At 37.6% G+C, this 27,588-nt stretch overlaps 2 protein-coding genes across 3 annotated transcripts in view; both read right to left on the bottom strand.

The window, feature by feature from the left end:
- Positions 1-5: 5 nt before the first annotated feature.
- Positions 6-9,493, bottom strand: LOC127938417 (synaptotagmin-like protein 3). Its single transcript, XM_052535013.1, has 16 exons — positions 9,386-9,493; positions 6,079-6,285; positions 5,747-5,962; positions 5,549-5,616; positions 4,828-4,882; positions 4,629-4,710; positions 4,475-4,547; positions 4,238-4,356; positions 3,309-3,440; positions 2,917-3,086; positions 2,681-2,780; positions 2,056-2,226; positions 1,817-1,898; positions 1,557-1,647; positions 644-840; positions 6-449 (listed from the first exon to the last, which is right to left on the bottom strand). The coding sequence occupies exons 2-16, from the start codon at positions 6,225-6,227 to the stop codon at positions 355-357; spliced, it is 1,800 nt and encodes a 599-aa protein (XP_052390973.1). The 5' UTR covers positions 6,228-6,285; positions 9,386-9,493; the 3' UTR covers positions 6-354.
- A 3,731-nt stretch (positions 9,494-13,224) lies between these two features.
- Positions 13,225-27,588, bottom strand: part of LOC127938415 (ectonucleotide pyrophosphatase/phosphodiesterase family member 1) — a 57,275-nt gene continuing 42,911 nt past the window's right edge. For both annotated transcript variants that reach the window (XM_052535010.1, XM_052535009.1), the window contains 5 exons: positions 26,937-27,063; positions 26,085-26,159; positions 24,392-24,524; positions 21,403-21,547; positions 13,225-13,562 (listed from right to left, as the gene is read on the bottom strand). In XM_052535010.1, the coding sequence (XP_052390970.1) occupies positions 13,410-13,562; positions 21,403-21,547; positions 24,392-24,524; positions 26,085-26,159; positions 26,937-27,063 (633 nt within the window). In that variant the 3' untranslated portion in view covers positions 13,225-13,409. The remainder of the gene's footprint in view (positions 13,563-21,402; positions 21,548-24,391; positions 24,525-26,084; positions 26,160-26,936; positions 27,064-27,588) is intronic.

Raw genomic sequence — 27,588 nt, 5'->3', positions numbered from 1 at the left:
ATCAATTTTTTTTTTTTCTAAAAAGCGTTTATTAGAAATAAAGATTTATGATGAACAGCTTGGGTGTGTTTTATTCAGAGGTTAAGAACAGAACACTGCACCACATGCCATCTTTGTAAATATATTAAGTTTATTAAATAAGTTATGAAACGATGAAAATTAAATAACATATACTGTATATATATATATAACAACAACAACAGAAAATGGATCATGTCTGAAGAAATGAGAATAAGGCTCTTTTAAGACGATCTGGGCATTCGTTGTCAGGATTCTGGTTCTTCGTCAGCTTGTAAAGCACAACTGTCACTTTCCAGGAACTGTGGGTTGATGGAAAGGATCCACGTTACTCAGTTATGACCTCATGCTTGTGCTGACATGAGCATGAAGAGGAAGAACGAAGTCATGCCACTCTCCTGGCATCTGCTGCAGCCGTTGCCATGATGATTCTGCCAAAATAAGCAGACACGATGACACACAAGCCTATAGTTACACATTCTTTTCAGAGAAGCCTATTGGTGTTCATTTATAGATGTAAAAAAAAAAACAGCTACTGACGTCAAACATATGACTGAAGTCTTCCACTTTTACTGGAAAAAATAACTAGGCCACCTTTAATGTCTGTTTTGTGTGGGGTATTCACCTCTGTCCAGTCGTGCTGTTCTCAGTAAACGGTTGGCGAGGCTGAAGGTGTTCTTCTCCCACAGGTTGAGCTGCAGCGTGGCCTGCTGGAGCGCCTGGCGTGTCAATCTGCTGAAGTTCATTTGGACAGAACCAGTCGTCTTCTTCAGCACTGGACTCCTCTGCACCAGCTCTCGGTCTCCAGGAATGCTAAGGATTCTAAAAAGACATCAATAGCCAATTAATGCACCGAACATCAAGGCATGTGCCACATATGTCCTCAGATAGTATGGTATAACATTCATATTCTTGTGGCGAGAACAGATCCAGTCATTTTTATGGAGTACTTTTCAAAAATTAGGGGTCAGTAAGTAAAATCAGCATATTAGAATAATATCTGAAGGATTATGTTACACTGCAGACTGAAGTAATGATGCTGACAAATTTTTAATATAAAAGTCTCACTATATTAGTAACAATGTGCATGCAAGGCTTGGTTAGTCCATATTTGACCCAGAGTTGGGTTGAAACAACCCAGCATTTTTTGTGTGTATGATATATATATATATATATATATATATATATATATATATATATATATATATATATATATATATATATATATATATATATATATATCTGACTCCTTTTATGCATAGCAACTATTTAATGTATCCAACCTAGTATAACTATACTATAAAACATTGCAAATGATGCATTAAAACTGTTTACCTTAGCAAACCTAATGATCTGGTTTGCACAAAGTTTGGGAAACTGAGAGAAGATAAAAAAAACTCAATATCTTTCTCTTGATTATTAAAGATGAAGCTAATCTATAATTTGTAGTAAAGTCTATTATATGCAATGTCCGGTTTTGTCAACATAACAATGTTCTTTATATAAATAGGCTTCATACACAGGTAATGTCCACTCACCCTTCAATGTAAGCTGCTTTTGACAGAGAGAGGAGCTTCGACACGTCAGTGATGACGACTTTGAGCTGTCCTGCTGCTCCAATCAAAACATCTGTATGTAGACAGAGGGATTATACTTAATACATTTTCATTCGGGAACAGGCCTAATTTTAATTAAATGCATTTCCAAATGAGCACTTAAGAATAGAACCGAAGCTCAGAAAAGGCAGTCTTTTGTGTGTGGGTCGGCTGAAAGTGTGTAATGAGTGCTCGTCTCATACCGGCTGTGTGTGGGTAAATCTGAGGCAGGAACTGGAATTGAGCTTTCAGCAGCAGCTCCACATCGCCCCCCAGTGGATGACCCTGCCACCAAAGAACAAGCTTCAGCAGATATACCTCAGAACATGAGCAGATGTCTGCATGTGCAGTTAATTTGTCTTATGCAGCTTGCCCAGCAGTAGTAAGTACTTAAAGACTTAATTAAAGAGCAGATCACTTCATAATGTTTGGCTGACCTTACCTTTGGACCGAGTTCGTAGCAGACCGAGCGCTGAGAGTCTGTGCTCTCCAGACACACGTCTGCCAGACAGATGTGTGTCTCGCCCAGAAAGAGCTTCCGCTTGAGTCCTCTGGAGTGCCACACTGACACCTGAACGACACAGCTGCCCAGCTGCTCAGCAGCTACCACACACTGCAAATAACATACATACATGATAAATTATATATATCACACATTCCGTGCATTTCTATTTATGTAAATGAAAAAATGTAATAAATAAATATTAATTTAATTAATACAGCTGAATTAAATAAAAACGATTAAACTAATAATAAAAAACATAATTAAATTAAATTCCATGAAGCTACAGTATTCTAAAGATTTTTAAAGAATAAACTGTCTTTTACGTTTTTTTTATGTTTTGTTTCTGGTTGTGAATATTAATTGTGTGATTGTGGAATATCAAATCATTTTCATAGGTTCTAAGAACAATGAGTCAATAACAGATAATATTTTTTTTTTCTCAGTGTCTGTTGAACTCAAAATTCTATAAATGTGCATTTCTTATTGCAAACTTGACTAACTTTGCTCCTTCATTTACTCTCACCAATAATGTCTGTTTATCTCAGTCTTTAGATATACTCACAGTTAAGGTTTCATTGTAAACAGGGTTATTTCCTCTCTTGACTGCTGTCTTCATCTCATAATTATGGTTTTTCTTTGGAAGCAGACAGACCTTTGCATATCTGTTTGTTCAGAAAGAAACACCATTTCTTATTAGGCCAACCTTATATCAGCCAAATATGTTACAGCAAACAATGTTCTCCCAACATTTTTTCAAACATTTACAGTACCATCTTTAATACAAAGCAACCAACTTACGGATGGCATTTCTTCTTCATATCTCCAAACATTTGCAGATTTTTGCAGGCTTTGACAGTTATCTCCAAACAGGACGTCCTGTTATTATAGCCAAAGGCGACCTCGACTTCTCCCGTCACACAAGGGTTTTCAGTGATCCCACAATCCAGTCCTGTGCTACTGTTGCTGTCCTGTACAGAACAGGATTTAGAATTAATTCCATTTTACTAACATTATTTTTTAAGTCGTGAGAAAGAATCATTACAAAATACATCACTCATCACCACAAGCCTGTAAGCATTATGTAAGAAGTGTTTTTTTGCAGCTGTTAGGCAACAGGCTTCCTGAGAGACGAGCCATCATCAGTTATCTGATGAAACAGAAGACTGATTAAATATTGTGTGGATCCCTACCCTCTGCTCATCGCTGCACGCAGATGTATATGAAGCGTCGTCATCGGTCAGGTAAAGTGTGCTCGTGGAAGCATACGGCTCCGTGCCTCTTCTGTTCTGGGATAGATTGGGTAGACTTGGTGCTTTGCACAGCTGTGAGGAGACAAGACCCAGGCTTACACAGTAAAACAGTGATTCGCACAATGCTTCGATTACTAGGAGGCCACACCAAACTCCCAAAGGGACCAATATGACTTCAATTAAGGCAAAATAACCAGAAGTCTCCTTATTTCTATTTACTTATTTATTTATTTTTAACCTTTTTTGTATTTGAAAAGCCAGGATTTCCACGGTCTTTGAAAGTATCTGAGGAAGCTACACTGATGTGTGATGTCTAGACCTGGAAAAGTCATGGTAAAATTTTAGAATTAATATAAATTTTTCTATTCTAATCTAATTAGGGCATCATTTCTTATAAAACTATAGTTATACATAAAGTAACAAGCATTTTTAAATCTCAATGTTGATTTCCGAAATGTGCAAATAAATTCTTAAAACAAATCTTTGTGAATAACATTATTAAACGGACCTGAGCATAACACCAGCTTTGTGTTTATCAAGTAACGCTAACAAAGAATAATAAATGCTGTAACAAATGTGCTGTTCATTGTTAGTTAATGTGAAATAATGCATTAACTAATGCTAAAAAATATAACCTTAATGTTAACTATAAGATGCGTTGATTAAAGGAACATAAGAATTACATGAATTGAACAGAACACAAAAACAGGACGATGCACTGCTGTTAAAATATCCTGTTTTACATTGAATCCTTTTAACGTTCTCAAAAGAGATAATCGCTGTTGAGTTTTCTTATGTAGACACTACGATCCTTATCAGTCTCATTCCATGCCATTGAAATGCTTGTAGAGAATAGTGGGTGGACGTACATTGGTTGTGTTGAGGGCACTCTCTGATCGGCTCTTGTGTCTGGAGTTCTGCAGGAGTCCGTGATCCACAGTCAGCTGAGCTGCTTCTACACTCAGATCATTCTGAGATTTGGAGAACTCTAGCATCAGGACAAGACAAAACATCCCCGATCAGGCTGCTGTGTATGTGTGTGTGTATACATATAGTTATTACAATGTTATTACAGTTAATAGAGGAGGTTTGTTTTGTTCTCTTACTTCTTAAATGAGCACTGACAGACACCATCAGGTTCTCCACAGATTTAGTAAATGGCTTTGATGTTTTGAGGTCCTATTATATATTATATAAAACAAACACATTATTGGGTGATGAAGAAACGTAAAGAATAAAAAAACATAATACTCTTTTTACCTGTTCAGTTAAATAAACCAGTCTGTTTTGTGAAGGGGCTTCATAAACAGGAGGAGGAGTTGGAGGCACGACTGCAATAAAGCTAAAACCAAAAATAACAACAATAAAAACACATTAAAAAGAGCTTGAATTCTCAAAGTAAAAAATGTGCATATTATATTGTTTATTATAAGAAGGTTTATTTTTGAGGGTTTCCAACCTGAGCCGTTGATAAGACTGTAATAGTTTGTCTCCGATGGTTTCATAACTGCTTTCTAAAAAACAATACAGCAAGAGCACATTCAGGTTAAGATCAACACAGAATTCACAATAAATACATATGCATGTATCTGTGTTTGTGTATCTGTGTATGTGTGTGTGTGTGTGTGTGTGTATATACATATATATATATATATATATATATATATATATATATATATATATATATATATATATATATATATATATATATATATATATATATATATGTGTAGCAACTATTATCTAAACAGTATACATTTCATTTATATATGCAATACTACATATTTCCAAAAATAAATGTATGTACTCAAATAAAATTAACACATATTGACAGGTTTTAGGATGGCTTGTCATACATGCATGTCCAGAAATGCATTATATATATATTGTTTTGGCTATGTATAGATGTTAAATATATTAAATTGTTCTATTTCTAATAGGTTTTCATTTCTAATTGTTATAATTTGATATGTACATATGCAGTGTTGATGAACAATAGACAATGGTCAAGTATACAATATACCATCATTACTAAAACATTTTGGCTGAGGTGACTGCAGTGACTGACCAATCAAACTCTTAGTTGAGTAATAACATTGAAAGAGTAGATTTTGTAATGTCAAAACAACAACTGTCCTCAGAAATGATATCTAACAGTTAGGTAATGGGAACAGACAAACCTCTACCATCCGGATATTTCTTTGCTTGCTGCTCCAGAAACCATTCGCCAGATTTGATCTTAAACTCCCTGCAAAGAAGTTATTATGAAAATGTATCTAATATATGCCATTCATTCAAACCTTTAAAGATCATTTGATAATGCATTTCTAATAGATTTGAATGTTTTAGTATAAATCTGTGGGGTGTTTTGTCTTTACCTGTATGCATGACACATGGTGCACTTCCACTCCTGTGCCGACCGGACGACCCGACAGTGTTTGCAGATGAGATGACTGCAGCCGCAGCACACCGAGCCACAGTCCCAGAACTTTCCCAGAGGACGCTGACATCGCGCGCATGATCTCTGACCGTAGGGAAGCGCGTTGAGCTCGGCACTCTGTCGACTGATACCTTGAAGTTCTACCTTCAGCCTCCTAAACAAATTAGTTTGAAATGTCATGCATTTCTATTTTTCTGCACACTGACAAAAGTAAGGACAAATATGTTCTAAACTTGTTCCAACGTAGCTGTTCTAAAAACATGTTCACACCTGATTCTGTCTGCTTCAATGGTTCGAAGTGCTTTGTCTCTCTGAAGAACCTCCAGGACTCTTTCTCTCTCCAGAGCCTGGAATAACCCGAGATCCATAGGGCAGACATGATCGTAGATGATTTCCCAGTTTTCCTGTTCCAGTTTCATTTCCTCCGAAGCTCAGCTCAGCTCAGTTCAGGTCAGAAGATGCCACTTGGCTCAGATTCTGAAAAAATGTTCAATGGTCAAGATGTTGGTGTTTTTTATTTTGGCTTTTCATCAAATAAAGTGGTCAATACATATTAAATGACGTGTATGCTTCTTAGTCAAACTAATTGTATATAAAACAAATGCTTATAAGGCATGATTCTGTCAGTTCACAGTCAGCGTAGCCCCAGCTGTTCCCAAACGAAACTACAGAGTTGTGACATTGACAGGGTTGATTTGAAACATGGCAGAAACATTGATTTATAATTAATTATAGATTAAATATAACACACTGTAAATCTAGAGATGTCAGCGGAATAAAGTCTGGAGTAAATGGTTTTAACTTTCAACACTCAACTGTCACGGTAAAACTTTTCATCATTTTGAATTCAGTTGTTGTTTTGTGGTACCATGTAAAAATAACCAAAATAAATTAAAGGGGTCATATGATGCAAATTCAAGTTTTCCTTTTTCTTTGGACTGTTACAAGCTCTTGGTGCATGAAAAAGATCTGTAAAATCGCAAGAAATATTCTTTATTAAAGTTAAGACTCGTCCACACCCTCCTGAAACGCTTCGTTTAAACACGCCCCCACATGTCTATGTCACTATGTGGGAAGATTTGCATAACACCACCCAAATGTTCGCACAAAGAAAGAAGGCGTAACTTTTATTCACGCTGTTGCTCGCGCCATCATGTTGTGGAGAAGCTGTTTCATTGTGAAAGCAAAAATACTTTGTTTAGGCTTCCAAAGGAGGACACAACTAGAAATCAGTAGTTAAGATGTATTTACAACACTGTTCCAGAACAGTTCAACCCAAATATACTGATGTGTGCAATTCCAACTTGGCAAGGACAGTCTGGCGCTTCTGACTCACAGTCTGTAAGTAAGTTTTCATATTTAAAGATTTGCCACTGATGATTCAAACACAAGTTTTGAGCAGTGTAGAGTAGCGCTTGTTGTTTGTTGTTTCTCCGATCACAAATGTAGACATGGTTTTATGTTTACATGGCGCGATATGCAACGCAAGGCATAAAAAGACAGTATAAGTCATTATAATCAGTAATATTTCCCCACTGGATGCTACAAATGCCTAGTTTGTAATGGGTTTTATTGGTGTTGTCTCGTCGTGCTGAGACACACAGCATCACAGTATAGTGAGGGATGTAACATTTCGGTCACATGATTGAGGCCTTCGGCCAATCACAACACACTGGATAGCTGGCCAATCAGTGTACACCTCACTTTTCAGAACGATGAGCTTTGTAAAAAAAACTATGTGTTTCAGAAAGGCGAGGCATAGAGGAGAAAGAATAATGTACAGTATGTGGAAAATAATACCTTTAACCTTAAACCACATAAACACATTTCGTTACACCAAATACACCAAATAATGTTCCTTTTTAGCAACGTCATATGACCCCTTTAATACTATTCATAATGTTGAGTTTCCCAGCAGCTTTACTTAAATACGAGGCGCCTGTGATCCAAGTCGACATACATTCATGCTTTTATATGGCAATGTTTCCTTCATCTCTTGTTAATACTGAGAACCTCTGACCACATGGCCCACCAAACCAAACCACATCATGAGCAAGCAGTACAGAGTAAGATCGAGTGGCTAAACGGAGTGAAACAGAACTCATGACTTCTCTTAAACAGTCAAGGTGTTTTAATTAGCCACACCATTTTAAAATATATTCCTTGAAAAAAAATATATATATATATATATTATTATTTTTTCTTTTTTTTACAGTCACTTTTTGTAACATCTATTCAGTGGTATGCAACAATATCATCTTAAAATGCAGTGTTTTCTCAGTAACCATTGTTTGAGATATTAATTTATAATTATATCAAAACTAGTGCTGTCCAATGATTAATCGCAATTAATCACATCCAAAATTAAAGTCTTTGTTTACATTATATACCTATGTACTGTGTATATTTATTTTGTATATATAAATACACACACATGCATGTATATATTTCAGGAAATATATTTTATATATTAAATGTATTTATGTAGACATGTAAATCTTTTCAAAATATTTACTTTATGTCGAATGCATGTAGGAAGTGATATCATTCTGAGGGTGTGTGAGATGACCTATAGCTGCAGTGAACTTACTGAGTCTACAGACCTACACAGAACTGTGGGAAGAGTCTGCTGTCATTTCCCACGTTCTACATGAGCTCATTTACGTGAAGTGTCTCCAGTCGACTCATATCTGGTGGTCTGCGCTTGTCATGCAATGATGGTGTTATGAGGGAAACCACAACGACTGGCCCTGACAGCTCACGAGGGGCATTTGCTGCAAGAGCTACCTCCAGGAAAGGTTTATCTAACAAATCCCACACGCATCTATCACATACGTAGCTGTGATAGGAGATGAAAATCAGGTGCCCATAGATCAGTTTTCAGTTACTGTTTTTTTCCTCTTGAAACAAGTATATGTTTGAATTGCTAAACACAAAAACTAAACTCATCCACAGTGACTGGTTCAGGTCCTTCTTTCAGTTTTTCAACTGCATGCATCATCTGCATGCATCACCTCTCTCTAGCAGGGACATCACATTTGTGACACCCTATAGAGGGATTTTTGTAAATATGAAAAACGAAAAAGAAGAAAAACATGTCAAGCTGTCATTAGAAAAAAAAAAAAAGAGCAAAATGTATTGTACTATTACAATCACCTAATCTCACAATACAGTGAATATTATTTAGAAAGGTGGAAAGAAATTTGATAAAATTTAGATTTTTAACAAAATTTGGGTTTTGAACAAAATTTGGGTTTTGAACATATTTTCTATGTCTTTGCACATATTAACATTGACAGCCATACAAACAAACAAACTAAACATTCAAAGACCCTGTATAGGTTAACAGCACTGAATGTTCTTTGGACTTTTAAGTGTTAAGTAATCAGTGACAAATGCGAGGAACTAAAACACCAACACCATCCAGGTCCTGCAAAGTCTAAAAGTTTACTGACATTGATTTCTTTCTGTAAAACATGAACTTTACCCCAGCCAAAAACTCTTGTAGTTTTTGATGAATGCTTATAATAATCGCTAGATTGATGTTTTCGTGATAAAATATTGAATGCAGACTTACCTTCCAGCCAGTCTGATCTGATGTGAAGTGAACTGACAGCTCAGAGACCAGAAATCTCAACTCTATATAAAGAGACAGGGTTGTTCGTCATTCTCCACATCCTTCCTGTTCACACAAAGATGACACGGGTCCGTGGAACTGAGCTAAACCAGAAGATGTTTAATTCAAGAGAGCTGTGCAAGGCTGAAGACTATCTCAAGCATCGGTTAAGACCACTAAATGCGACTGTACACAAGGATTTAAAAAATATTCCATTAAAAGTTTTTTTTTTTAGTTTTATTTTTTATTTGATGTGTTTTTAAATAATGAACATAAATGTAACAACCTGAAGTAAACTTATCATTATTGTTAGGTAAAATGTTCGGAATTTTATCTTGAAACATTCTTGAAGGTCTGCAGGGGGTCCACTCTGATTTCATTTCCTGTTTTACGGTTTTCTTGTCATGTGAAAGCCAAATTGTTTCCTGCTAGTTCATACTACAAATAACTTTGATATTGAACAAGTAACAAGATTGAACAAGATTTAAATGTGAATATTTTAAAACAAAACACTCTGTTAATTGCATTGCTTAAAACACAGTGATAAAATATTATATAAAATATTTAAGCCTTTTAATAAGACTCTTCTCTAGCCTTAAGAAATTGTTATATTTTATTAGATGTAAATAAAAATATATACACTAAATAAAAAAACACACACACACACACACACACACACACACACACACACACACACACACACACACACACACACTGCCATCAGGTCAGATGATGCTCAGGCCTACAGCAAATCCAGGGCTAACCTGAAAAGGGGCATCAAAGAGGCCAAGTACTGCTACAAGCTGAAGGTAGAGGAAAACTTTTCCGACTCTGACCCCTGACGCATGTGGCAGGGCATCCAGATCATCTTCCTTAACGAGCTAAAGGACTTTTATGCTCGAGTCAACAGCGACAGCAAGGAAATGGCCACCAAAATCACACCCTCAGCAGACCCTCACCAACCTCTCAAACTCACCTACACAGATGTCTACATTGCATTGAGGCAGATCAACGCACACAATGCTGTTGGCCCTGACTGCATTCCTGGACATGTGCTTAGGGCATGTGCAGAGCAGCTTGCAGGGGTCTTCACAAACATTTTCAAACTGTCCCTCACCCAAGCAACTGTGCCAACATGTTTTAAGTCCACATCCATTGAGCCAGTGCCGAAACACTCCTCCCCGATGTCCCTGAATGACTATCCCCCCGTAGCACTCACACCCATCATTAAGAAGTGCTTCGAGCGACTGGTCCTAGCACACCTCAAGGACTGCCTCCCACCCACACTGGACCCACACCAATTTGCCTACCATAGGAATAGGAGCACAGAGGATGCAGTATGCCCAGTGCTGCACTCTGCACTCACACACTTGGACAATAACAACAGGTATGTTAAGATGTTGTTCGTTGACTTTTAACACTGCCATTCCCTCCTAACTGACACAAAACTTGGTGACCTAGACATTAACACCTCCCTCTGCAACTGGATTATGGACTTTCTGACCAACAGGCCTCAGCATGTTCGGTCAGGCCACACCCACTCCCCCGCATCACACTCAACACCGGCGTACCACAGGGCTGTGTGCTGAGCCCATTCCTTTACTCCCTTTACAGCCACAACTGCAAGCCTGTGCATGGATCCAACTCCATCATTAAGTTTGCAGACGACACCACGGTGATTGGCCTCATCAGTAACAACGATGAGACTGCCTACAGGGAAGAGGTACAGCACCTGGCCACATGGTGCGCTGACAATAACCTGTGCCCGGTTGCATGAAACTCCTTAAGCTAAGAAATCCCTTAGATATAAGGTTAAGGGTACCCTTAGAGAAACTTGGGTTGCAAGAAAAAACCCTAAGGTTTTCCTTAAGGAACTTAAGGCTGTTATTAAATTTTTCCCGTTAATTATCTAAGTGTTCCCTTAAGCATTGCTACAAAGTCCTTAGTGACCATTTCACCTTAATAAATTTAAGGGACCAAAACAGCTCCCTTAAGTCAACTTAAACTCAAAATACGATGGCTGATTTAGTGTTAATTGAAGATGAAATTATTGAAGAGTATTATTATTATTATTATTATTATTATAACCACTTATGAAAACAATATTTTCCTTTTCGTCCTCTGTCCAGTTTGGTTTACGTTTTTTTGTTTTCTGTTATATTTGTACTCTCCATAGCAAAAACTGTGTGATTTTAGCAAGAGTTTGGCTTTGTGGTTCGTTATGTTCTGTTTACTGTTAGAGGTAATAACTATAGCAACCGTGGCGATCTTTGCCATATGTTGTCAGAAACTACTGTGAAACACTTAGGTAAGGGTGACAGTTAAGAGGTTTCTTGCAACACTCTTAATGAAATCCCTTACCTCGGGGATTTTCTCTCCCTCAGGGAAACCCTCACTTAAGGAGTTTCATGCAACCAGGCACTGCTCCTTAACACCAGTAATACAAGCTCATTGTGGACTTCAGGAAGAAGAAAGGAAGCATGCATGAACCCATCCACATGGTTGTTGAACGTGTCTCCAGCTTCAATTTTCTGAGAACCACCATCTTGGAGGACCTGTCCTGGACCACAAACACCTCCAGCCTGGTCAAGAAGGCTCACCAGCGCCTCTTCTTCCTCAGGACACTGAAGAAGAACCAGCGATCTTCAGCCATCCAGGTGAACTACTACCGGTGTGCGATAGAGAGCATCCTGACCATTATTTACAACTAGCAAAAAATAGTAAACTTATTATTACTTGCACTACTGTCTGTTCATCCAGAAACACTGAGTAATCCATTTGCACACACTGTGATATTTTCTATGCACTTTACACTCCATTGCAATAGTGTAAATTGTTCATATGTTAATAGTTCTGCCTATAGTGTACATGCATCTTTACATAATCTGTCTGTATAGTATGTTCATAGTACACCTATCTGTATATCATGCTGATAGTATTTAAAATCTATAAATTATGTCCATAATACTTATCTGTATAGTTACTGTACATATTGTAGACCTTGTATATTCTGTACTTATTGCTTATTGCACTTCTGGTTAGATGCTAACTACATTGCGTTGCCTTGTACATTACATGTGCAGTGATAATAAAGTTTAATCTAATATAATCTAATCTAAATACAACAAAATGTACACCTACTGATAATGTTGACAGTTGTACTGAACAATAAAAAAAATTGCACAACCAAAATACACATACAAATATTAAATATTTATCCAATAATCACCAAATGAGAAAACCTACAGTAGAATCTCATCTCTGCTGCTTACACATTATAAACTTTGAATAACAGAATTAACATACAAATGTAATAAGAATATTTATGCTGACCTGAGAACTTCAGAAAAAGATGCACAGTGACAAGTTTTTTCTTCTGTTGTTTGATGAAATTCTACATTCTGGCCTAAAGGTGCAGCAGGAAGCACTATTATACTGGAGTTAATACATCAGTTGGCTGTGTATGCTACGAACTGCTGGAAAGAGCATTTGTTTTCATTTGTTGTAGAATAAAACAATGTATAGCAAGTGACATTTTGAAAGTGATTGCTGTGGAAAGTGTGGTTTTCAAGGTTTGCACAAAAGCTCTTGATGTAGTTTCAGTTTTGGATACTTTATCTTTTTGGCTGAAATGCTGAATGCAGGACCAAGTCCAACCACAGTTAAATCTTTAACTGCTAAAAAAACATTTGTTCTTTTTTGTTCTCCTTTTTTGGAAAAACTGAATATTCTGATAAACTTGGTACTTCCCCAGTTATAAATAGATTGCCTCTGAGAATAAAGATTTCATTAAAGCAAGAGAAACATAAAACGTTTTATTTTCCCTTTTTAGGAGTTTAAAAACTCTCCGGATGAACTTGCATCTTTTTATCAGAGTCTGGTAAAGCTCAGCTGCGTTTCGATGGTGAAAAGATCCATTCCATTCTGAAGGTGTCGCTTGTGGCCTACAGATACAGTGAAATGAGATCTAAGGTCACAAATGTTTCTAGAAAGTTTTGAGTGTGGTCTTGAGTTGTAACATTTCAGCAACAGATATCCTGTCATGGTAAAAACTCAAGCCCGTCAGAAGCTCAATGTCCCTGATTCGTGCCACGTGAAGCTGAACCCAGTCCTGGAGCCATGAGTAGTCGGAGCCATTCTGGAGAAATAAATGATAAAAAAATTAAGATTTGTAAAAAATAAATGCATAATGAGAAACACACCAAATCCTCTTCTTTAATTTGATTGAAAATGAGTAGGTTTTCTCATTTCATGTTTTTTTTTTCAATACCTTATTTCATATTACACTTGCCCTTGTGAAATAGAAGTACACTTTGGCATACTTTAAAGAGTACTTAAGGAAATAATAAATTTGAAATGAATGTAATGATTTCAACCACTTCACTACATGTTAACTGCAATTAATTAAAATGTATTATTACACTTTAACTCTACATTAAAGGGGTCATATGATGTTGCTAAAAAGAACATTATGTGTATTTGGTGTAATTAAATGTGTTTATGCGGTTTAAGGTTAAAAAAAACATTATTTTCCACATACTGTACAATATTGTTTCTCCTCTATGTTCCGCCTTTTTGAAATGCTTAGTTTTTTTACATACTATACTGTAATGCGACACACTGGCGCGACAAGACAAAAACATTAAAACTCATGACAAACTAGCCATTTTTTGCATCCAGTGGGGACATAATTACTGATTCTAATAACTTATACTGTCTTTTACGGGTTGGGTTACATCGGGCCACATAAACATAAAACCATATCTGCATTTGTGAACTGAGAAAGACAAACAACAAGCGCTTCTCTACACTGCTCAAAACTCAAAACTCCAAACACTGCGCAAATCCTTTAAAATATGTTAACGTACTTACAGACTGTGAGTCAGAACTAGAGCCCTGCATTTCAGCCCGAGCCCGACGGGCCCTGACTTATTTATGCTCCTAGGGCCGGGCTTCGGGCCAATTTTCACGTTATAGCTCACATGCGGGCCGGGCCTCGGGCCTTTTTTGGGTTATCCTTCTATTTATATTTTTAGACATTACATAAAAACAATGAGAAATTGACGTTGATGATAGAAAAACAAACATAGAAAGACATTTCATAACCTCATAACTTTCATAATCTGATAATTCAACCCGTTATAATTAAACTGACATACTGACATGACAGTCGCACGCACACGTGCGCTTTTCCGTCAGCGCGACCCACGATTACACTTCACTTATATCCACTTATTGTAGTAGTAGCTATTATAGGCCTCTAAAGTAATGTAAATTAATGTAAACAGCACGAGACCCTGCTACCGCGACTGTCAAGACTGGCTCGCTCTGTGTTTAGTGTCCCGTCAGCAGCAGCAGCAAACGTGTCTTCAGCGCAGTGGGAAGAGTGATAGAAGAGAGGAGGACTGGGCCAAAACCTTCCTCTGGAGGCTAATTTCTCATTTCGTTTGCGAGTGCTGTTGCGAGCCTGCCTCCGTATTTCATTTTTTTTATTTTATTTTACTCACTGTGGTTTAATAAATAAACATTTATTAAACTAACTGTCTGTGTGATATGCTTGAAGTGTTTTATATATGGATTTTATTGCAGCCAAGTAAAGTATTAGCGTTAATTTGAGAGGCTTAATTGATTAAATATGTTTTAGGCTACTCGCTGTCGGCTCGGCTGTTTAACGTTAATCGTCATTTTAAAAAAATGCTCCATTTTTCGAAATTAACTTGATAAAGAAACGAAAAGAAACATAACACAAAACTGCCATCTTTTTTAATTGTTGTAAATAGGACAGGCTCCCGCTGTGTAATAAAATAAATAAATAAATAAATAAAAACATGGGCTAGTGTCGGACTCGGGCTGATAATTCTGATGAGCTGTCGGACACGGGTCGGGCTAGGGCCTGAGCGCCTCGGGCCAGGGCCGGGCTCAGGCCTAGATTTGAGGCCCGTGCAGGGCTCTAGTCAGAACAGCCGGCGTTGTAGTCTACTCTCCCAGATTCACATATCTGAATATTTGGGTCGAACTGTTCTGGAACAATGTTGTAAATATAACTTAACCACTGATTTCTAGTGTTGTCCTCTTTTGGAAGACCAAACAAAGTATTTTCACTTGCTTTAGTGTCTCCACAACATGATGGAGGCAGGAACAACATTTGTGCAAACATGTGGGTGGTGTTATGCAAATCTTCCCACATCATGATGTAGACATGTGGGGGCGTGTTTAAATGACGTGTTTTAGGAGGGTGTGGACAAGTCTTAACTTTTATAAAGAATATCTCTTTTGGTTTGAGACTTTAGTCTTTGCAACTTAAGGGATCTTATCTATGCATGAACAGCTTGTAAACACTCTTTAAATTCTATTAGTTGAAATTTAGAGTGACCCACTTAATTAAATCTTAAGTACATCTTTATATGTCACTTCATATTTTGTTCTATCATCTTTGAAATAAGGTTGAAATGTACTGCCAAATGTTTGTTGTTTAGCTAGTTTCATTTTGTAGTTAACTTTTTTTAAGTGGTTAAAGGCATCGTATGATTCTTTTTAAAAAGATCATTATTTTGTCTATTTGTTGTAACAGAATATGCTATCGTGCTTTAATGTTCAAAACACACATTATTTTTCAAATATTGTACATTATTGTAGGTCCTCTATGCCCCACGCATCTCTCAAACAAATTGTTTTCTTCAAAGTTCCTCCTTCCGACAAGCACAGTCTGCTCTGATTGGACAACTGTCCCAGTGCCCCCTTTCCATAATCACAAGCTTCATCTTTCAAAATAAATCAAGACAGTCAATAATGTACTTAGTTTTACCATCAGTTCAAGCCCAAAAGAGGAACAGAGTTGCGTGACAGACACAGTGATGATGCTCGTATGTGTTTGCAGTACATAAGCCATGGTTAAGACAGCTGAATCCACTGCGTGACTGTGTGACCCTTTCTCTCTCTCTCTCTCTCTCTCACTCCCACACACACACACACAACACGCGATGTGCAAAACTGCGCATTTGAACAGCAAATAGCAAATACTGATACAAATAACACACTTATACTTAAACTAATTCTCACACTCATTTGCTGCAAGCCCGCAGATATCAACAAAAAAAAACGGCAGGTCCCCCAACCCCAACCACCAAAGCCCATGGGCCCTGCTCCTGTGAGAACTCTCTGACCCCTGCCAAAACGCCAGGGGCCAAACCCTCCATCTGCTGATGGTGAACTAAAAACAACTGATAGCAGCTCTCAGTGATATGTGTCATGTCTCCGCTATAATACCAGGAACATTTACAAATGTTTACAGAACAAGCGGGAACCCAGTGTGCCTGTAGCTTTCTCTATGTCATATTTATCACGTGATAGATAAAGTCTAAGGCCTTCTCAAGCCGAAGGGCAAACTCATCTAATCTGCGGCCTATAATGCATCAAACTAAGATTGATGTAAAGATCATGGGCGTAGGTTTAGGGGGGGACGCTAGGTACTAGTCCCTATCAATATTTTGAGATAACAAATTTGTCCCCACCAATATTTGGCAAGCTCCTTTGAACTGCTATTTGGATCTTTGCACTGCAATTTGGATCGATTCTAATGGCCAGGACGACGACAGTATAAGAAACGCCGTAATTTGATTGGCGGCGGGGTATCTGACAGGCTACACGCGAGGGCCGGGACTACTTTTGTGCTTGCACTAGCAGCGAGCGGGTGGTTTGTGTGCGCGCACATGTTGACGACGCCGACGGTAAGTTACAAGGGCTGTCTCTCTGCCACATACAAAGGCCAGAGTAAAAACCCCACCAAAGCTGACACCAAACCTACGCCCATGGTAAAGATACAAAGCACTGCCATCAAGTTAGTATTTTTAAATATTTGCTCACCAAAATATAAATAATTTCTAATCAATGACTTTATAACCACAAACAATCTGGTTGGAATCTTTATGTTTCTAAATGAAACATGGCTTGAAGACAGCTGCAGTGCAACAATCCTAAATGAAGCAGCCCCTCCTAACTTCACTTACATGAGTGTCTGCAGGATTGTTAGGAGAGGTGGGGGTGTAGCTACTCTATTTAAATATCTATATCAATGCAAGCAAGTGTCATTTGGTCAGTACTTGTCTTTTGAATATCTAGGGATTGTGCTCAAAGGTGCTCCACGCATTCTGTTTATTATTATTTACAGGCCTCCAAAATACTCTTCAGCATTTGTTGAAGAGGTCATAGAAATGTTATCAATGATTTCCTCAGAGTTTCACTGTTTTGCTATTGCAGGGGATTTTAATATTCACATAGATAATGCAGAAAACAGAACTACAAAAGAAATGATAACGATTTTAAACACTTTTGACTTGATTCAGCATGTGCATGGACCCACACACAAAGGTGGACACACTCTAGATGTAATCATCAGTAGGGGTCTAAACATTTCATCCATTGTTACTTAGGACGTAGCACTATCTGATCACTTCTGTATTTTCTTTGATATATTGATCTCTGCTACAACTGAATCTAGATCTGTCTCTGTCAGAAGGAGATGCATAAATGAGAACACAAGTGTACAATTTTGGAGTCTATATCTTTAACACCAAGCATTTCTGCAGACTCTGTTGATATTCTCCTTGATTCCTTCAACTCAAAAGTTAAGAAAGTTATTGATGATATTGCACCAATAATAGTCAGTAAGAAAACAAACAGACAGAAATCAGTTTGGAGAAGATCAACAGCAGTTCAGAATATGAAAAGACAATGCAGAAAAGCCGAGCGGATGTGGCGGAAAATTAAATTTGAAATTCACTATAGCATCTATAAAGACAGCCTTCATGCTTTTATAATAATAATTAATAATTCCTTACATTTATATAGCGCTTTTCTAGACACTCGAAGCGTTTTACATAAACAGGGGGTATCTCCTCATCCACCACTAGTGTGCAGCATCCACCTGGATGATGCGACGGCAGCCATGTTGCCCCAGAACGCCCACCACACACCAGCTTACTGGTGGAGAGGAGACAGAGTGATGAAGCCAATCAGTAGATATGGGGATTGTTAGGAGGCCATGATGGTCAGGGGCCAATGGGCGAATTGAGCCAGGATGCCGAGGTCACACCTCTACTCTTTTCGAAAGACATCCTGGGATTTTTAATGACCACAGAGAGTCAAGACCTCGGTTTAACGTCTCATCCGAAGGACGGTGCTTGTTGACAGTATAGTGTCCCCATCACTACACTGGGGCGCTAGGACCCACACAGACCATATGGTGAGCACCCCCTGCTGGCCTCACTAGCACCTCTTCCAGCAGCAACCTAGTTTTCTCAGGTCTCCCATCCAGGTACTGACCAGGCTCAGCCCTGCTTAGCTTCAGTGGGCAACCGGTCTTGGGCTCCAGGGTGATATGGCTGCCTGGAGAAACTAGCCACAGCTAGATAGAATTTCTTCTCAAACCTTATAAACAGTAACTTAAACAACACTCATACTCTTTTTGCCACTGTTGAGAGACTGACAAACCCCAAAGTCAGATTCCCAGTGAAATGTTCTCAGAAAGCAAATGCAATGAGTTTGCTTCCTTCTTTTCTGAGAAGATCATCAATATCAGGAAGGCGATTAGCACATCCTCAAGTACTGCAGAGGTCAGACAGATTAGGCCACAATATAAAAAAGATACTATGTCTACTTTTGAAGCAATTGATAGCAAAAATAGTGCATCACCTAAAATCGTCAACATGCTATCTTGACACTTCCCACATCTTTTTTCAAAAGTGTGCTTAATTGTTTAGAAGCTGATCTCTTAGAACGCCTCACTTCTTTCTGGGACATTTCCAAACTCCCTGAAAACTGCTCTTTTTCAGGAGGGTCTTAAGAACTGCAATCTTGATAACACCATTTTGAGCAATTATAGACCAATATCTAATCTTCCTTTTATAGGCACAATTATAGAAAAGGTAGTTTTTAGTCAGTTGAACAAATATTTAAACTCAAATGGATACGTGGACAATTTTCAATCTGGTTTTCGACCGCATCACAGCACAGAGAAAGCACTAATTAACATAAATGATATTCGCTTAAATTCTGACTCTGGCAAAATAGCAGTGCATGTATTGCTAGATCTCAGTTCTGCGTTTGACACTTTCTATCATAACATGCTACTAGAGAAGCTGGAAAACTCAAATGGTTCAGGTCATACTTAGAAGGGAGAGGCTATTATGTGAGTCTAGGAGAGCAGTCTAAGAAGACGTCCATGACATGTGGAGTCCCACAAGGCTCAATTCTTGCACTGCTCTTGTTTAGCCTGTATATGCTCCCACTAAGTCAAATAATGAGAAAGAACCAAATTGCCTATCACAGCTATGCTGATGATACCCAGATTTACCTAGCCTTATCTCCAAACGACTACAGCCCCATTGACTCCCTCTGCAAATGTATTGGTGAAATGAATAGTTGGATGTGCCAGGGCTTTCTTCAGTTAAACAAGAAAAAAACTGAAGTCATTGCATTTGGAAACAAAGATGAAGTTCTCAAGGTGAATGCATACCTTGACTCTAGGGGTCATACAACTAAAAAACAAGTCAGGAATCTTGGTGTGATTCTGGACACAGACCTTAGTTTCAGTAGTCATGTCAAAGCAGTAACTAAATCAGCATACTATCATTTAAAAAACATTGCAAGAATTAGATGTTTTGTTTCCAGTCAAGATTTGGAGAAACTTGTTCATGCTTTTATCACCAGCAGGGTGGACTATTGTAATGGGCTCCTCACAGGCCTTCCCAAAAAGACCATTAGACAGCTGCAGCTCATCCAGAATGCTGCTGCCAGGATTCTGACTAGAACCAGAAAATCTGAGCATATCACACCAGTCCTCAGGTCCTTACACTGGCTTCCAGTTACATTTAGGATTGATTTTAAAATACTTTTACTCATATATAAGTCACTACATAACCTAGGACCGAAATATATTTCAGATATGCTCACTGAATATAAACCTAACAGAGCACTCAGATCACTAGGATCGAGTCAGTTAGAAACACCAAGGGCTCACACAAAACAAGGGGAGTCCGCCTTTCGCTACTATGCTGCCCGCAGTTGGAATCAGCTTCCAGAAGAGATCAGATGTGCTAAAACATTAGTCTAATTTAAATCTAGACTCAAAACTCACCTGTTTAGCTGTGCATTTATTGAATGAGCACAATGCAATGTCTGAACTGATTGCACTGTATTTTACGTATTGACTGTATTTTATGTAAAATAGTTTTCTATTTTTAACTGTTTTAAACTCTTTTTAAATAAGTCCATTTTTAAATCATTTCCAAAGTTTTAAAATTTCTCGTTTTTATTTTTGTATTATTTTTCTTCATGATTATTTTACTTTCTTTTATGTTAAGCACTTTGAATTACCATTGTGTACGAAATGTGCTATAGAAATAAATTTGCCTTGCCAATAGTAGCTGATTCAGAAACACCAGACTGTCGTAGCGAAGTCAGAATCCCCTCCTCTCTTTAGGTTCACGAAACGGTCGTAGATAAAATGCATTGCTGTCCTGTTGTAAGTAATCTTAAAGATTCCTACATCATCTACTTTCATAAGGCCAAATAAAGTGCTTTTGCTTTCACCTAGAAATACACCGCATCTCCCTGACATGGCTGCTTCAACATGGCTGCTGAAACCACGCCTTCCTTGCGCGAACATTTTTCAGCATTACGCAAATATTTCCACATAATGACGTAGACATGTGGGGTGTTTAAAAAAAGGCATTATAGGGTGGAATGGCAGAGTCTTGACTTTGATAAAGATTATCTCTTTGCATTTGAAACTTCAGTCTTTGCAACTTTACAGATCTTCATTATGCACCAAGAGCTTGTAACACTCCAAAGAGAAAGGAAACATTGAAATCGCATCATATGACCCCTTTAACAAGTTACCTAACAAGCGAGTTTCACAGCTACTTCCTCTGTACAATCTCATGGTCACTGTGGTTTATCGTGAATGGCTTATTACATACATGACATGTTTCCAGACGATCAGGTCGGTGAGGAAGAACAAAAGACACAGCATCTAGAGGCCCGTCACACTGTTGGCTGGGAAGAGATGAGTTCTTACAACTTGTAAGAATCACAAAGAAATGTGTAGGGATGGGAGCCCCGTTCCTGAAATCAGAAGAGAATCATCTTCATGAGGAAAGAATTCAGTCTAATACAATGTTAAATACATTCTGGCAGTGTTTGGCCAGCAGTGGGCAGTATGTGAACTACCTATAGATCTAATAGTAAAGGTGCATTTGGACTAATAAAAGCTGTTTTGTCTCACATAGACACATATTTGACTAAAGCATATCTGTCCATTTTGCATCTTATTCTTGTAAAGAAGAGCCATCTTGAGGTTGATAGACTTCATAGAAAATAGCGTAGTGTATGATGGTCACAGACTGAATTTTTTAAAGCTTTAGATCAGACTTCTTTAGATCTTACCCTGGAGGGCCAAGGCGCTGCGGAGTTCAGCTCCAACCCTTATTTTCAACCTTTGATTTCCTAATAGATCTAACTGATTCTGATTTAAACCCTTGTGAAATTTTGAAGATAATTTACCTCTTAAAAATGTAATAATAATAGTCTTGTCTTAAAAGCTAACTAAAACTAACAACATAAAACCAACCAATTTTTTCATTTCAATCTTTAATTGTTTGAATTTGTTGTAAGTTGTAACCTTCTCAAAAACAGAATAAACATAGGATTTGCTGAGTAAAACTAAATATTAGAATGAATTAGAAATAAATGTCACTGAAACTAATAAATAGGGGTGCTCCGATCACGATCGGCCGGTCGTTATGCGCATCTCGTCAGTAATGAGAAGCGGCTTTACTGACGAGATGCGCATTAACGATCGGCCGATCGTGATCGGAGCACCCCTACTAATAAATATTTTAGTCAAAATAATCTTGACATGGTTGCTTTTCTGCAATGTCGAACAGGCCATTAGGGACTACAGGTTGAAAAGTATACATTATTATAATTTGATAAAAAGCATCTTCTTATCAGAGAAGGATTCGATGAACTTGTATACAGTCCCTATCAAATAAACTACAAAAAAGTACTTATAAACTAAACCAATTGCATAATATCACATTAAAATACCAGCTTATACTTCATAGACTTTTTTTTTAATTGGATAAATTTGCTTTGATGTAATTTTATCTGTCATGCTAAAATTCTACTTTGACAAGCCAAAAACTGTTTGGTTATTATAATTTTTCTTGTGATCACAACAAACATTTTCCCACAGATTTTACAGAATAAAAGCGGTTGTCTCATTATCTCGACACATTTTTTAGTGATCTCAACCATACAAAAAGTAGTTTCTCATTATCCAATTAAATTTTATTGTAACTATAGCAAACAGTAGACTTCAAAGAATCAAACAACGATAACTAGGTTATGTCGTAACGACATTAGGGGTTTACTTGGGAGCCCCAATATCCTCTTATATAAAAAGAAAACACCAATCCACAGTGGAATCTCTACAAGGGGTGGACACAAGTTTACTATGAGGGAAACCTTACCGTGGAAGGTAATCCCACATCTCGGATTACCCACAGGAAATTACACAGGCAGGACACCTATCTTAATACAGGGGGTGGTCCTAAAACCTCACAAAGGTGAAGGTTCTGAAGCTCCAGGTGCGGTCCATGTATATATGCAAGGCTCTTACGGGACATAGCAATGCCAAGGCTGGATGTCCCCCCTTCGGGGAACAGTGTTTACACGTTCAATGCTTAGACCCGGAACAGCAGCACAATACACTTTTCAAGGTGGAGGGTGACAGAGGGTGCAGTAAAAAAAGCACAACTACTGGGCATCTTCAGGGGTCTTCTCAGCGAGACAAACACCAGTCTGTAAACAGAGTCTACATAAGTTTGCCTGGTTGAGGGGGCTCTGGCTTAAAAGATAGTGTCTGTGTTGAGGGAAAATCAAGAATGAAAGTATCCATCCTTCAGGTCAACTGCTGCAAACCAATCCTGGGATGCGCTTTTGCGTCAACATCTTGAACAGGAGCTTGTGAAGAGTGATTCAAGATTCGCAGATCCAGGATTGGCCTCCTCCGGGTGAAGGTTTGGCGATGTCCACACCACCTCCTGGAAAAGACCAGCTCCCCAATGCTCTTAGTTGCCCATGTCAGGGCCGCTTAATCATCTTCCTTGAGGACTTGAGCAATTTAGAGGAATGCAGACAGGAGGAGGATCATTTCGGGGCAGGATATGCTGGAGATATGATGTGTTCCCCAGTCTTCTTTTATACTGCCAAGAACTGTTGGCCAAAGTCCTTGACAGTGTCGCCAAAAAGGCCACCCTGGGAACATCAAGAAAGTGTACTTTGTCGATGTCTCTCATCTCGTGGTGGTCAATAGAGGATATGAAAAGACCGCAACAAAGAGGACATGGATGGAGTGGCATCTTAAAGAAAAAATGCAGACCATCTGTGATTTGCTCTTTTAGAGGAACTGCTCTTTTTAGTTGAAGCGCTCAGTGGACCTTCCGACTCAGGGATACTGCTGTTTGCAATATAACACCAACCAGGACAGCCCTCTTCTTAACAGCAAAGTGAATGGCTTTGTGGCAATGAATAAACATAAAACCACTGGGCTCCAAGGCAAAAACCTGAATGAGTGAAAGAACCGGAGTGGATGTACTCTGTTGTCTTATACCAACATGTACGGGATGTGGCTTGGCATGCAAAATCCACAAGCCAATACTCATTGGCGTTTTCACTTAAACTCAGAGGTTATTGGAGCTCCCAAGTAAACCCCTAATGCTGTCACAACATAACTTGACGTGACCAACAGAAAAAAGTTGTTTTAAACAGTTGTCTTCAATTGTAATAATTTCACAATATTACCTGTTCTACTAAATTTTTGTCTGTGGGAGATTTTTGGGTAGTCTGTTTAGCTAATGGACCTTACACACACTCTTCTAGCATTGGGTTATTTTGCAAACTTACAGGGTTCCATTGTTCATTAAGTCATAGTTCCCATCATAGTCGTTGTCAAATATTGGTCCACTCACAACATTGACTCCATTCAGCTCTTGTGAATACTTCACCAGCAGAACATTGTGAAAGCGATTCCAAATATCTGTCACAAAGACATTAGACATGAACAACAGTGACCCTATGATAACACATGAAACACACAGAACATACACACCAGGGTTATTATTGCTAACTAAAACTAAAACCATATATATATATATGTTCTAACTTCAGCAAGGTGCAAATTAATGTGACTAAAACCAAACAAGATGTTTCAAAAGAGCCACAAAAGAGCTTAATGATAATTCAGCTGTTTAGATTTCTTATTAATAATATTCCTGTGATACATACATAAACATACTTGTGTAATAGACTGATAACAGATCAATGTGTTATGAAATGCTGGTCCACCCAAAGTCCAAACCACAACACATCCTGGTGTACAGATTATCACTCTGTAGTTGCACTAAAACACAGATGATTGATTTCTAATGGAATGCAGAGAGTTATTATTCTACATGCACGCCGTTTGGTGGAGTTAGTTTGGGAAATGAAATGAGTAATTTTCACTTTGACTAAATACTCGCACAATACAGAATGAAGAAAGGGTTTACCATACACAAGTGTTGCAATTACCAATGATTCTCTGAGATTAAAGCAAAACATCAGTTCATTTGTTTTACAGGTCTGGTGGAAAACACTCAATACTGGCTATTAATACAGCAGGTCTGCCTTCATTATGGCTAGTGAGGATCACCTGACTTAACCTTGTTTAATGATTTCTGTAATTGTTGGGATGGGTCTCTTCAGAGCATAACTATTTAACATGTTCATTTACAAGATGGGTCTGTATGGGGGTAGAATTGTTGCATTATTCCAAATAAATAAATTAGGAACCACAAATCAATGTAAAGTGATTTACAAAAAAAAAAAAAAATGATATATTGAAAAATAAAGAATAAGAATGAGATCCACAAATGAATCTCAGAGTTTTACAAACATTACTTAGATTGACAAATAATTAAAATGAGATTTGCAAAAAAAATAAAAAAAATAAAATAAATACATATTCACAAATACATTGTTATGTCACAAAAAAACTTTGCCTGCCATTCATTTGAAAAAAACAAAACAAAAAAAAAACTGAAAATCAACAAATGCGTGGACTCCACCCACCATCTGCTCAAGCCAATTAGATAACAGCCACACTTCGCTGACCAATCATTGCACGTTCTCGTTATAACCAACCAAGTGTTTTTTGCACAAATATAATAAGTAATAATGGTTAAAAAAAAGCTTGGTTCCCAGCACTCTATACTTGAATCCCAAAGAAAATATACAGTTCAACCAACCCCAGAGGTAATTATGCATAGAATCTGGACTTGGGGATTCATTCCAGCATGCCATTAACTTTCCTTTTATTTTCCAAGTATACAAGTCAACAGTAAATATTTTGGAACTATTTGTATTGGCAGTCCGAAGAAAGACTATGTAATTCTTGCCAGAACAAACATGCAAATATGTTAAACATGTAAATTGTACACGACATTACATGATAAATCACAAAAAGTGCAAATAAGAAACAGATCCCAGTTGTCAGGCTTTCTTTAACAGCAGTCTGAATTTGTGTAATGTTATAAGCTGAATATAAAACACAACTTGCCTTTGAAAGCAGGAAACATGGGCACCATGTTGCTTGTAATTAAGGAGTCTTGCTCAGTTCCTGTAGGACTGAAGTCTGAGGGAGAAATGATGCATTTAGGGAAGACTGTCATACAAAACACAAACAGATACAGTAGAATAAACACAACTGCTCTTTTATAACACAGATCTCTGGATACTTTGATTGGCCAAACTGAAGAATTGAGTGGTTATATACTTTTATACAATGACCACTAAGTTGTACACTGCTGTAAAAAATTACAGTCAGTAAGATTTTTGTTTTGAAAGAAATTGCTATTTTTATTCACCAAGAATGCCTTAAATTTGATCAAAAGTGACAGTAAAGGCTCGTATATAGCTACACAATATTAATTTTGAAATAATTCTCTTCATTTGAACTTTTTATTCATCAACAAATCCCCAAAAATGTTAAAATATAAAGTAGCTATTTAAAATTGTAATACTATTTCACAACATTTCTGTTTATACTGTATTTTCAATCAAATAAATGCAGCCTCGGTGAGCATAAGAGACTTTTTAATAATATATTTCCCAATTGTTAAAGACAACATACCATATTTGCTTACGATATTATAAGCAACTTTGGGTTTGTTTTTCAACTGAATCGCTTATAAACATCTGTATTTATGAGCTGCTTTTCAGATTGTAGCATATAATATACTTCATCAAAAAAAATATAATAATAAAAATAAAACACATTAGATATGATCACTCATAGCTCTAACTGAACTCCAAGATCTTTCCCCAGAAGTAAAAGAGGGCAGAAAGTGAAATAAATAGTGAGTTTTGTATAAAGGTCTTAAAGTGAATACAGATATGCGGTTTTACTCACTGGGTGGATGCAGCAGGCCAAAGGTCAGAGTGGAATTGCTCTTATAGAAAGAGCAGGACTGTCTCGCACTGGCCTGCACACGCACATCTGCACGCACACATGTGTCTACTGAAGGCTGGACACTCACCTTTGTTTGAGAAGAAAGAAAATCAATGATCAGAGCAAACAGTGCTTAGTGATTAAAGGATTAGGTCACTTTTAGAATAAAAAAATCTTATTTTAGATAATTTATTCGTCCCGTCATCCAAGATGTCCATGTCTTTCTTTCTTCAGTCACAAAGAAATTAAGGTATTTGAGGGAAACGTTCCAAGATTTTTCTCCATATAACAGACTTATATTAAATTTTCTCCTTCAACTTCAGAATTGTCTAACATTGTTTTTTTTTTGTTTTTTTTTTACCTTTTTTGTAAGGCCATTAGCTTTCTTTGCACATTCACTTTGTAAACACTGGGTCCATACTTCTGCCTACGTCAGGTGTGACCTTTAAAATGTGACAACATAAAGCCAGTCCAGTCCAGCTAGTGCAAGTCGAGCATTTGTGGTTCAAAAGTATTATTATTTTTTTTTATTTTATAAAATGACCAATTTATTCGCTAGATAAGACCCTATTCCTCAGCATGGATCATGTAGAGCCCTTTGGATCTGTAGTGA

Source organism: Carassius gibelio, chromosome A20 (assembly GCF_023724105.1).
Source record: "Carassius gibelio isolate Cgi1373 ecotype wild population from Czech Republic chromosome A20, carGib1.2-hapl.c, whole genome shotgun sequence".
In the NCBI taxonomy this organism is placed as follows: Eukaryota; Metazoa; Chordata; class Actinopteri; order Cypriniformes; family Cyprinidae; genus Carassius; species Carassius gibelio.
Note: the sequence above shows the minus strand (reverse complement) of the source record. Positions and strands in the feature narration are given on the sequence as shown.

Excerpts from the sequence above, each read along its gene's own strand:
- LOC127938417 (XM_052535013.1), bottom strand. The coding sequence starts at position 6,227 with ATGAAACTGGAACAGGAAAACTGGGAAATCATCTACGATCATGTCTGC. Across the intron at positions 4,548-4,628 it reads TGGTTTATTTAACTGAACAG|GACCTCAAAACATCAAAGCC; the intron begins GTAAAAAGAGTA and ends AATATATAATAG. Across the intron at positions 3,441-4,237 it reads GTGCCCTCAACACAACCAAT|CTGTGCAAAGCACCAAGTCT; the intron begins GTACGTCCACCC and ends GTCTCCTCACAG.